The sequence below is a fragment of the Amia ocellicauda genome, chromosome 19 (assembly GCF_036373705.1).
Source record: "Amia ocellicauda isolate fAmiCal2 chromosome 19, fAmiCal2.hap1, whole genome shotgun sequence".
Lineage (NCBI taxonomy): Eukaryota > Metazoa > Chordata > Actinopteri > Amiiformes > Amiidae > Amia > Amia ocellicauda.
The window spans coordinates 8,041,436-8,054,939 of NC_089868.1; the positions used below are offsets into that span (position 1 = coordinate 8,041,436).

Below are 13,504 nucleotides of genomic sequence, written 5' to 3' on the forward strand. Positions count from 1 at the left end.
CCTGACAGCAATCGCTCCAAATTGACTTCTTAAACATGGTGTTCAAAACCAAAATACTGATGAATTCAGCTCCTGATGAGGGGGGAGGACACTTCCTGCTTGGTCAAACTGAAGAGCTACAGAAAGCAAATAATAAGCGTTGCATCTCTCCTGCATGTATGAAGCGGATTGAAGCGCTTTTTCCACTCAATCTGCCTGGAGCAATAACTGTCAGGAGCCCACAGTGCTCTCTGCAGCCATGTGGATCGTAACTCCCTGTACCATTCAGATTAAATCAGACAGGACCTGCAGCTGTATTCAGAAACTAGACAGATACCTAAACAAACCAGGTGACCACTGCAATTTCAGAGAAGGAAAATATTCTCTCCATTTAAAGGATTGCCTCACTTGCTTATCATTAGACTATGGGGATAGGTATGACATGTATGTGTAGGCATTTCAATAAGCTATGTCATGGGCTGTGGGTATGTTGAGAAGCCTCCTCAGAGAGCAGTAAGGAGTAGGCCGTGCATGCCTCATTGGATTCAGGCTAAGCAACTGGCCAGGTATTTGAGATCTCTGATACGCAGTTCTCTCCTTGATGTAATAAGAGGTTTGCAGCACTGGATTGTCATTGTAGAAGGACCTAGTGATAGTCCAGTAGTCATCTATCTACAAATATTTTTTATAGACATTGGTGCCACAACTTACAATGTCTGTTAAGGTAGTCAGAGACTGACATCTTTGCTATAGTCTGGACAACCAGACATTAACTCTATGTACATATATTCCCAATACATTCCTATCATTATTTATACATACGCTCTTTAGAGACACTTATGTGTCACATCCAAGGATTAACACACATTAAAGGGTACATATGTAGTGATCACAAATGTACAGCCAATTCAATACATCAGGTGTTCCTGATACAATATCAACCAATAACAGCTTACTATTTACTAACAATGCATAGTTTAAGCTGTTCAAAGTCCTTAAAGCTCACTAAGCTTTGCTCCACTAGAGTTCTAAAATGGTGCTGGTGCTTTGATGTCATGTCATTGATACACGTATATATGCTGTATACAGAAACTAGTGTAAACAAAGTACTGGAAAATACTGAGATTGTGATAAAATAAACAAATTTAGCATAATGTGGATGAAGAAATACATTCAGATTCAACAGCTGGATACTTGTATGAGCCTTTAAGGGCAGACTATTGAAATTAATGAATAATGAGAGTGACAGTGATGATTTGGTAGATTTTTATGTCGAAGGTCTACCGGCACATGTTTTATAGAACAGGAAGTGGGAAGGGACCTGTTCTGAGTGACGTGCGCAGTGGCCAATGGCAGCTTTGATAGAGTGACGTTGTCGATCGGGTTCCTATGGAAGTGGGCAAAAACCACTCCCCCTTGGGCAGTGCTTCCGACTTGAAAGATAACTGACCAAGAATGCATTTGCAAAGAGCATGAACTTATGTATGATGATATTAAGAAAGTTTACAAACGAAAGGAGGCCATTCGACCCAACGTGCTATTCAGTCACTAGACCTAATACATTTCAGAAACATGCACAGTTACAGTTAGTGGACAGTTACCTAGAGATGGTGTTCACTGATGCAATGATTGCATATCATGTTTGGTGACCTGCACCAGTGGGAGAACTATCAAATCGGTAAAGTTCCACAAAGTAAACAGATGATTATTAGTGTAACAATCTAGTTTTGAAATATTCTATAATATAAAATTATATTAGTAGTAATTATACACATTTTAGATTTTAGACTTAAAATCCTCGACCATATTAGTCTCCTTATTTGATATAAAGCCAGTGACATATAGCCACATCAAAATGTTTACCAGAGAACTCGAACTTTCCAAAACCACATGATACCACTACAATCCTCCTAGCAGTATAATTTAGGCCTGGTGTGGAGTTTATTAACACATGTGAGTAGATTTGAGGTAGAACACAAACACATGGGGCAGGGTTGAAACTTTATTTAAACTGAAGAAGACAAAATAAACATGTAAGCTAGTAGGGATATTAGAAAATTAGTAAACAGCAGGTAGAATGTAAAAGTAATATTTCCAATGATTGTTTGTAAGCAGAAGAGGTTAGTACAGTCCAGTACCCCAGCTGATTTCAGTATTGAATTCAGGTTTATTTTGGACAGTTCATAACATTTCAGTCAGGGGAATAACTTTTATTTCTTTATGTATTGATTTACGTTCGGTAATAACCCAGTATGAAACCCATAACACAATGCCTGGGGCAATCAAAACCAACCTGCAAGTTAGCACTGAAATCTAGATGATGAGATTTGCTGACTGCAAAATATTAAACTTGTTTCAAGTTTTTGAGGAGGCTGAAATTGATCATCCAATCCTGTAAAATCTCATCTGACAACATCACAAATACGGGGCCTGGGAAAACCCTGTCACAGAATATTGTATCATGCAGTGTGTGATGGGCCCCAGAGACACAGTGTCTAGAACAGCGATCCTCTGAGCCTTCTGCTGTATTTTCTTTTTGTTCTTCGTCAATGCTTGTGTAGTCATGAAGTTTATTCCAAGTGTGAATACAAGTTACAAAAGTTTAAATGATAATACTTGTCTTTCAGTGATGGATACATTTACTATTGGAACACAATCATCTGAACAGTTTAAATAGATCCAGAAATCGGTTGCGTCACCTCTAAAGGAGTTGCCCAAAGGAGAGAACACTTTTTCCTGGGTTCTGACAGTCTTCAGTCAAGAACCCTCCTATAACCAGTAATAGTGATGTCTGGCAGACTTTGAGGAGAGAAAATATCAGTCACACAGACTAATAGAGAGACAAGTGCAGACATTAAAAGGGAGAGAAAAACAAGGATAATGCCTTCCAACAATGAATTCAGCTCTTTTTTTTTTAATATTGGGCTTTAAATGGAAATCACTGACCTCCCTGATAATACAGATACAGGTCCTATGTAGCTACAGTGAGGGACAAAAGTATTTGATCCCCTGCTGATTTTGTACATTTGCCCACTGACAAAGAAATTATCAGTCTATCATTTTAATGGTAGGTGTATTTTAACAGTGAGAGACAGAATAACAACAAAAAAATCCAGAAAAACACATTTCTTTGCATGTTAATGAGGGAAATTAGTATTTGACCCCTTCGATTTAGTACTTGGTGGCAAAACCCTTGTTGGCAATCACAGAGGTCAGACGTTTCTTGTAGTTGGCCACCAGGTTTGCACACATCTCAGGGGGGATTTTGTCCCACTCCAGTTTGCAGATCCTTTCCAAGTCATTAAGGTTTCGAGGCTGACGTTTGGCAACTCGAACCTTCTGCTCCCTCCACAGATTTTTCTATTGGATTAAGGTCTGGAGACTGGCTAGGCCACTCCAGGACCTTAATGTGCTTCTTCTTGAGCCAGTCCTTTGTTGCCTTGGCTGTGTGTTTTGGGTCATTGTCATGCTGGAATACCCATCCACGACCCATTTTCAATTTCCTGGCTGAAAAACACCCCCAAAGCATAATGTTTCCACCTCCATGTTTGACGGTGGGGATGGTGTTCTTGGGGTCATTCCTCCTCCTCCAAACATGGCGAGTTGAGTTGATGCCAAAGAGCTCGATTTTGGTCTCATCTGACCACAACACTTTCACCCAGTTCTCCTCTGAATCATTCAGATGTTCATCGGCAAACTTCAGACGGGCCTGTGTATGTGCTTTCTTGAGCAGGGGGGCCTTGTGGGCGCTGCAGGATTTCAGTCCTTCACGGCGTAGTGTGTTACCAATTGTTTTCTTGGTGACTATGGTCCCAGCTGCCTTGAGATCATTAACAAGATCCTCCCGTGTAGTTCTGGGCTGATTCCTCACCGTTCTCATGATCATTGAAACTCCAGGAGGTGAGATCTTGCAGGGAGCCAGAAATCTTGTTGATTGATAGGGGATCAAATACTTATTTCCCTCATTAACATGCAAATCAATTTATATCTTTTTTGAAATGTGTTTTTCTGGATTTTGTTGTTGTTATTCTGTCTCTCACTGTTAAAATACACCTACCTTTAAAATTATAGACTGATCATTTCTTTTTCAGTAGGCAAACGTACAAAATCAGCAGGGGATCAAATACCTTTTTCCCTCACTGTATACTGAATACATTAGCATTTATATAAAACATTAATTAAGAGGAAATCCTGAACTTCTTCACAAATAGAAGTCACTCTCCCAATGCAATGGAGCTCTCAACTCGGCCCCTACAGCCACACATCAGCAACAGGCAAAAAGAGGAAAAAACAGGCAGGAAATAATCTGACTTTTCTTTAATCACAGGATTTGCTACAAGATAGGAGTTTGAAAAAGGTTTGAAAATGTTTTGCCACTTATATGCCAGTATAAAACTGTGAATTAGTAGTCAACCCAACTTGCTTCTACACGTCAGCTCTAATCGTTGATAATCAAAGACACACCGGTCGCCCTCTGAGAATTTAGCTTAAGGGCTGGTGTTAATCTCCACCCATTTACAATGATGGGAAATTCTTACATTTCTAACATACTGTGGTCAATTCATGATATCTGCAACATAAACACAATGACATGCTAGTTTAAGTATATGTTACATTGATGATTGAAGTATGGGAAGAGACTGGACAGCGGAGGGTTTTAGTGTAGGATTTCTCTTTAATTAAGATTTTTCAGAAGTATTAGGTGCTTTTTTAACGCTGAGGCTAATTTAGTCTAAAGTCTCCCACACATGAAACGGATTCTTCCTCCTGAGGACAAGTACTGAAATAAAGGTCTTTGTTGGGGTTCTGAGAGGTGCTGGATGATGGGTAATTGGATTCTCTTGGCTTCATTTGCACATCTCTGGACTCCTCACAGTATAAAAGTCTCTCCCAAAGCTATGATAAGATGACAGTAATGATGAAGCCAAGTTTTATTTATTTTTTTCAATTGTTTTATTTTCTCTGCTTGGATTTGGAAATAATTTCTCGAAAGCTGCTGGAAGGAGAGCCTTTCTTGTTTACTTCATGAGGAAAACACTTGTCCCCAAGGCAAGCCCACTGAAACCCGGAGGTGTGGAAAACATTTTTGTTTTGTTCACAATTCTGTTCTTTTCATGGTCATGATAAAACACCCCCCAAATTTAAGGCCATCATCTTAATGCTAGGTCCACTTCCCCGAATAATAAAGTAAACTGGCTGGCAACATACCATCCCTCTCCTTGGAGTCTAAAGCCACTGTAGAGGGATATTGCATACATTATTTATGAGAAAAAAAAAAAATCTGGTATATATAAATACCATATATACAGGGCAGCATGGTATCGCAGTCATTAGCACTCCTGGGACAGAATGTGTTACTTACCAGTTGTGTGTCTTTGCCACCCACAATGCTCAGCCCCAGGCCAGACCGGCCCTTTGAGATCTCAATGACAGTCTCCTGTCCTGGGACAATGGGGCAAGTTGCCGGATCTACAGAGAGGGAAAGAAAACACAGGGACACGTTTTTGCATTTTCCCCTTAGGTTTTACAACAGATTTAAATCGTGTGGGATGTGCATGTACAGTCTTTGAAATTAAAAGTGCTTTTAACTACATTAAATGTTATGTTTCAAGTCCAAGGACTAATCTTATTCACAAAGCCACCTCCTCCTCCCCAATGTACATTTTTATCATTTCTCAAATATTTGTTTTGGAGCATTTAAGATGAAAGCTCTGTTCAATATGCCTGACATCTGTTCAATTTTAGCTTCTAAATATGATGAGTTTAACACAGAGAACCATACAAATGAGTCATTGAAACCACTATGTATTTTCTTTGCCTTTGTGAGAACCATTGAGTGGAATGCTAGAAAATGACACAAAAGTGCACACAAATAGTAGAAACATACTGAACATTGAAGTAAATCACTATGCATTTGTGGTGGTTAGTGTCTGAAGTGGAGTCATTTCCCAGTCAGTAGGTACAGTAGGGGAGCACAATTCAGTCCTTAATGGCCAGAACCTATGAAGTTTTCTAGGCCACTTTAACCCTTTATTAGTAAGACATGGGCAATAAAATAAGTAATAATAAGGAAATAATAGGTTAAAATATTTAAATAACAGGGTGGAATGAAAACCAGAAGCACTTGTGGTCCTTGTCCCTGCCCACCAAAGAAGATCAGATCAAAGACACCTTTTTGCTGAACTTGGTGTACTAAAGTGTATTACATTCAGATCCCGTATCGTACTAGCTGTGGTTACCCCAGTGATATTTCACTTAATTGATTCTGACAGTAGGTTTATGCTGTGTTCTGTGGCTGCTCAGACCATTCAACTTTGTATTGGTATTTTGTAATTAAGTAATTAATGTATTTTTACAGCTGCCTGTAAGTTTATAATAGTCTATTATATGCAATTTATATAACTATCACTCATAGGTCACCTTTGGCAAAGGTGTGACCCCAGTCCAAAAATACCAATAATTATGCACTATGTATGAGGGGTGATGTCACCATCCAAGGGAGCAGCAAGTGGCTTTTGAAGGAGCCGCTGAGCTGCAGCATACCTCGGGTGCAGTACTCAAAGTCTGGGGTGGTGCAGGAAGACGAAAGCGCAGCAGGGGGCACCGTAGTTCTGTCCAGGGTACCAATGGGCAGCTTTGTTGAGCTCTTGGACGTTTTCGGGATGCTGGCAGCCTAGAACAAATGGACAAACAGAGAGTATTTGCTCTTGATGTCTTGTGTCCGTTGGTCCCGTCAATTGTAATCCTTTAATTTTTTTATTATAGGCATGGTCTGTCAAAAGCCTGTTGGATTTGGCTAATGTAAAAGAAAGACCTGGTTTCAAAGGTCTCCAGGTTAATGCATCCACATCATTCAGAGCAAACAAGCTGAAAGACACATTTTGAACAGGTTTTTGGCAAAAAAAAAAAAAAAAAAACATATTTTGCCTGTGAAGAAAAAAATCTCACTGGGCACTTAATCAGACATAGAATGCTGTAAAACAGAGGAAAAATCTACCTTATTTCTATTTGTATTGGCTTGACTGAAAAATACATTTTTATCTCAATCATTTGAGTCATGACCAGGGATTCTAAAATTAAATACATTTGTAACACTGGCAGGAAACTGGCCTTCTGTTCACTCTGATCACCCCTGAGTGATGGTCCAGCTGTGTGCTTGGAGGTAAGAATATATGTGTGGATAGAGCTGGCCATCAGTCAGGTATCCAGTGTAAAAATAAATCAGTCCCAAAAAGCAATAGGAGAACTAACTTCAACAAGTCAGGCATGTTATGTTCACAGCAGAAGTCTGTGACACTAATGCCTTTTTTATTTTTATTTACTTGTTATATGGAAACCGAAATATATGTTGTTCTTTAAACCTACTCAATTTTTGGAATCAACAATTTTTTACCAACACACCTTATCTCTATATCCTGGGCACCAGCAAGGGAAAAAGTCATGCTTTTTCAAAAATATACCCTGTAAAATAATCCTCTTAATTTCACAATAGCACTGCTTAGAAATGGATGGCAGATGCATTTTTCACTAACAACACTGTAAGGTCAGCAAGACAGAGAGTTCCCTGTCATCTGGCTAGATGGGGCCAAATCCAAGACAAATTCCAAACCACCCAACAAAAGCGGTGTCATGTATACTGTGTAAACTCCACCCAAGGAAAGTCCCACACTCTCCGTTTACTAAGGCTATACAAACCAGGAAGAGAGCTGGCATCCTGGGAGCAATTTCACCATATTGAAGAATCCAAACCTCAAAATATTAGTGGACATGTCTGACCCATAGTCCTCTCCCCGTGTATCAAGTGAATAGTTAAAACAATGAGAGAAGAAAGAATTTTAGCCCTTTGCTAGGGAAGATTATTGCATATATATTAACCTGAAACTATTTTTACTTAGATGCTGTTATTGGTGGAGATGGCACATGTGGTTCTTCACACATGAAGTCATGATGCACATCCACATTTGGGAGAAAGGCTTTCAAACGAGTCTCAGTCAAACAAGATGTAACCTGACCATCCATTTCCTGGCAAGATTCTCTCGTGTAAATGTTCTCTGTACACAGAAACTACAAGGTGCAGGATGAGGCTATAATAATACAGGTAGTGCCTTCACTTACCACTGTTAAGTCTACCTGTTCAAGAAGAGGTTTGCCAGAACTCTCGCTCCCAGTCGACATTGTCTTCTCTGATGGCTTGATTTTCTGGAAGTGGTAAAGAGAGCATGCAGTGGTGAAAACAAGCTCCTTGTTAATACTGTATTCATGTAGGTGCTGCAGAAGTGTTTCGGATAAGACTGGGTACCAGTGTCAGTGACAGACAGATCACAGAGCTCAGCCATCAGTCTGTTTATAGGAGCAGGTGATGGCTCATTATTTTCTCAATTGTGCTCATTTAGAGTGAGTAGGACAGTGTTGTATGCTTGTATGCGTGGTGTATGTAGTTTTCCATCATTTTGCTTTCTTCTTGAAAATGGGTTTAAACAAGGATGAATGATTGCACTGCCGTGTTTAAAATGAAGGCTTGGAGTGCACACCTGAGCTTGTCTAGAAAATTGCTGAGTGTTGTGTTCTCTACAGCAAAATGATCAACCGAATATAACTGGTTTATTATTTCCCTTACGTCTCTAAAAACTTTGACCAACCAAATAAAACAATGTCTGCTTTGTGGATGATATTGTTATTATTTAGTTTTTTTGACAAAAGAAAAACAATGACACACACACCAAAAAAAAAAAAAAGCTGGTCTTAAAACAGGGCAATGGGCGTGTCCAAGGGTCAGACTGCAATGCAACATTCATTAGTCACTTGCAGGTTGGTCTTTGAAAAAATAAAACAGTTCCTCGTTTTGCTTTTTCACTCAGTAATTTGAGAAAATAAATACATGTCAGAAGGTGCAACAAAAGGCTTCCTGGCCTGGAAAGATAAAATCAGTCACCTGCATCATGTCAGGAAAATTAGACATTTTGCTAAATGTATTCTTAGCTTGATCAAAGAGGTGCATGACCCTTAATGAGTGAGCTCATAACTCACAATAAGGGAGCTAGTGCACAATTCAAGAGTTAGAGCTGACATGCAATGGTGCTTCTATAGAACAGATAGAACAGTTATTATGAAGTTGAATAGAGAAAAGTGATCATGGTTCTAAGAATTTCTCCATGACTGATCCATCTATATTTCTAGTTGCTACTAAGCCTAATGGAGGAGGAAGACTGTCTCTGATGACTGCTCCGGTACATGGTGTTTCTCCAGTATCATCACTTGCCTAAAAGCATCAAAATATAAACGAGTTGCTTTCACAGAACATCGGGTCACCAGGACTAGGCCGCTATTGTGCTGCTTCCAGCTACTATAATGTAATCGCTTGTGGCTCTGTGAAAGAGCAATGGAGTGTGACATATAAATTGCTGGAAAATCTATACAAACAAAAAAGACTGCTGAAGATTGTTTTCATACTATGCTATATAATTTTCCACAATGTGAATGGATAGATGAAATTGAGTTCACTGAAAATTGCCTATGAGCCGTTTTTAGCAGAAAACAGGAGGTAGTGTTATCTGAAAAGAAAATACACTGACAACAACACTCTCTTGTGTTTTTTGGTATAGGGGGCTGGGGGAATTAAAACTCTACTCAATTACTCTCACTTTGACGAATAAAAGTGAATTCAATCTTCACTGTTTTTGCAAATGAATTTCCCTAATATCTTATGGCTGTAGGATACATCCTGAGTTGTGTGTGAAAGTTTTAATCGGAAAAGCCACAGCAGAATTCTTAACACTTGTCCTTTTCAAACCTTCCAGGAGGAGATAACAAATGTAGCTTGGCAAAAAAAAAAACTGACAATCAACATAGGTTTTAGTATTACATGTTTTCAGATATTCAAGAATAAAAAAAGTGATTTCTGCTGATTAAGTGCTGGATACAGAGTTTATTATAATCATTACATTAAGTAAATGAAGCTCAACCCTAGTTGACCAGGACATTCTTTCCATTCAACATCACTTCAAGCTGATTTGTGTCTGCGCTCGTCATCTCTCACCTTGGATGTGGACTCTCCCTCACGGAGGCTCTTCAGCACCACCTCCATCCCAGAAGGCTCTGCACTCAGATCAGATACCAGACTGCTCTGCTCCTGTGGATAGGAGTGAAGGCAATCAGTTTTCACTGCACAACAAACACCATAGAGGTGCAGGTTAATGGAGGGGCTTTTGAACTTCGATGATCATATAGCAATCCATAAACCATCTCATACATTAAAACAATGCACCAATGTAAAAACAAGTATAGAAATCTCTAAAAGGCCTGGATTAAATCGAAATTCCAAGGAACAACATGTAAGTAAATCTGTCATTAAAATAACATTGCATATGTCCTGTTGCCTTTCCTTTTGAGAAGGTTCATACATTTATTTTCAGACAGTAAGGCAGGTTCTTGCTTGTCAGGGTTGGGGAGTAAGGGAATACAAGTAGCGGCGTTATGTAGTCAGATTACATAATTTTGATACTTGTATTTCCGTTACGTTCCTCCTGTCAGACAAGTATTGTGATTACCGATACTTTTTTAAAATTGTAAGAGATTACTGATTACTTATACATAATTTACATCAAAGTGTACAAGTGTGAGGGAATCTGAAGGGGCCCGTGTGTAGTATTTTCACAACATTGTTTTTATTTATGCTCTCCATCCAAAGAGCGGCTGATTCGGCACCATTCTACAACAAGCAGCAGAATGGAGCTGCTAGTCAGCATCCCAGCCAATAAAACACAGCTCTACAACTGTGGCCGCTGTGGCAACATTATGTGTGAGCAGGGATTTAACTGTGGAAGTACAGGCAATTGCTAACTTCCAAAGAAAGAAAGAAAATGCAACAAATATTGAAGTGCAATACAAGATGTGCCTATGGGACAATGTACTGTCTGCTTCCAAGGATTAAACTTAAAATTAAAAAAAAAACATCTGGAGGTGAGATTTTATTTTTTAAATATGTGCAACTGTAATACAATTATGATTGACATGCGAGTAGAAAATATGCATTTTAATAACAATTTGTATGAAAGCATAATAATAAGCAAAACGGCAGCACCATAGTATAGTATAACCAAAAACGTTATCGATAGTTTGTATTTGCAATAATAAGTTATCCTATCTCAATTTAAGACACATCCATGTTTCTGTGCATTCTATCTGGTTCTGTGATCTTAATGAAGACTTAATATAATTCAAAAATAACAACATACAACGTGTTTATAGTCTAAAACAAAACAGTACTAACCAGTGTCGTGCTGTGCGGTGCTCTTTAACAGAATGTGCGTTCAGGGGATCCTCACATGTCAAACCTTTACACTTTTACAAACCGATAGATATCACTTAAAAGAAGGTAAGATGTCAATTATGTGTTAATTGCAGAAACAAGATGCATAACATTCGTCACTTGTTGATACTTAAAAATAACACCCTAATTGCATTGATTTCAAACTGTTTTCGGTGCTGGTGAATTGCAACCGGTGATAACAATACCATGGATAACAATACATGGCGTTTAAAGACCCTTTATTAAAACAAGTTGCTTGATCCGTGTATCTTCACAGATATAACAAAATAAACTGTAGTCTTTATAAGCATTAAACGTACTTATAATTTACAGACAAGGTACCTATTTAAGTTTTCAAGAAAAAGTGTTTCACGATATCAGTGATTAGCAGAAAATTGAACATTTTTGCATTAAAATGACTGAACGTCATTCACCTTCATTGACATTAACACATTATTGATGTGTCTGATTTATGTCGCTTTGTAAACAAAATAAGGGTATCAAGATCAGGCCCGGAGGCATGGGGGGGCAAAAGGGGGCAATGCCCCCTCAGTTGGAATATTATGCCCCTCACATTTTATTTTGAACCGGTTATTATTTGTCCATGTAGAAATGTCTTACGGTAATATGCATTCTTGTTACAAAACTGACGTGCATTGCGGCATTCTGTAATTTTACTACCCCCCCAGCGCACTTCGCCAGCAATTCGAACACTAACCCCCCCCCCAAATCAAATACCTACTTGTGGCCCCCCTGCCGAGTTCATCCTAGGGCCAGGACTGATCAAAATGCATGTTTTAAACTGAGGCAAATCTTAATTACCATTTTCATTGTTGAACTCAGCTGCTTTTGTTTTTTGATAAAGAAAAAAAAGTATTCCAAAAGTAATCTAAAAGTATTCTGATTACGTTACTGACTTGGAGTAATGTATTGGATTTCATTTTTCCTTGGTGTTGCACTGAAAACCCTGTCCTGTAAAAAGGGTAAAATTATACCATCTGCCTGTTCCTGCTCTGTAGTTTCACCGGAGTCTCATATCCCATTGTGAGTTCCTGTAGTTATTTGTCCTTTGATGTTTCTGCCTGTATAGTTACCAGTGAAGACATCTCCCTAGGCTTTTGGTGATTTTCAGTAGGGAGTAAACACTCTGCTCAGGTTTTCAATGAGATTTCCGTTTTGTCATGCATTAAAATATCCATTGACTTAAACCTGAGGTCAGAGGCTGATATTGTAGTACGGCTGTGCTGGTCCTCACCTTTACAAGTGACACTGTAGGGATATTCTGGTTGGGCGACAAATCCTCAGCCGTTGCGGGCTTGTCTGTAGATGTCACGAGCCCTGAAGTGTCCTGGGACTGAAGCAAAAAAAATTCCACAGTAAGGCTATGAGAGAGGTACCAAATTTTACTCTACATTAAGATAGCAGTAAAAAAAAGTTAATCACCATTCCAAAAAGAAACAATCTACATGACATTATTCTAAACACTATATAGTTATAACTCCCTGCCCCCTCCACCCTCTCTCTCTCTCATGTACTGCTACAAACACATTTGTAATTTATCTTTACGCAGATAAAATCCTGACAACCTGTGTTTTGTTTGGGATCCTGTCTTTTCCTCATACACTTTTCTTCACGAACATTTAATCATTTATTTATTTATTTATTTTAATTTCGGCACATCGATGTTGCATATAAGGGAAATAAGAGCATTTAACAAATACTGAAACCACCCCACACAGCATCTCTATGGTTAAAGGAAGAATAATGACGTGTAATTCAAAAAGATAACCCAAAGAGCATTTTATTCACACAATAGAATACAATTAATAAATAGGTCAGATAAAAGGAGCAGACAATAACATTAAAAACAGCTTTATGTGTGTATTTTGCAATTTAAAAGTAAATATCTCTGCATATATGAATTTCTCCCTCATATCCCTTCTTGTATGTTAATACATATTTGAATTAAATACACATAGGGGGTTTCAGCTGTAAACTCCTCAAAATGTATATGTTATAAATACTTTCTCCTACAACCGCCAGACCCGGAGTTTATTAATATGAATATTTATGAATATAATACATCTGTACTTTGTAATAACATCAGTCCTTGTGAAAGAGTTATCATCATGTTGATTCCTAAAACACGTAATTTTCTACATATCATTCATATATTATTATTATTATTATTTATTTTATTAGCAGATTTCCACATGA

At 38.4% G+C, this 13,504-nt stretch overlaps 1 protein-coding gene across 6 annotated transcripts in view; it reads right to left on the reverse strand.

The window, feature by feature from the left end:
* patj (PATJ crumbs cell polarity complex component) overlaps window positions 1–13,504 on the reverse strand; it is a 280,589-nt gene that overhangs the window by 35,703 nt on the left and 231,382 nt on the right. For all 6 annotated transcript variants that reach the window (XM_066691664.1, XM_066691663.1, XM_066691661.1 and 3 more), the window contains 5 exons: window positions 12,543–12,641; window positions 10,016–10,108; window positions 8,095–8,178; window positions 6,523–6,652; window positions 5,342–5,448 (listed from right to left, as the gene is read on the reverse strand). In XM_066691664.1, the coding sequence (XP_066547761.1) occupies window positions 5,342–5,448; window positions 6,523–6,652; window positions 8,095–8,178; window positions 10,016–10,108; window positions 12,543–12,641 (513 nt within the window). The remainder of the gene's footprint in view (window positions 1–5,341; window positions 5,449–6,522; window positions 6,653–8,094; window positions 8,179–10,015; window positions 10,109–12,542; window positions 12,642–13,504) is intronic.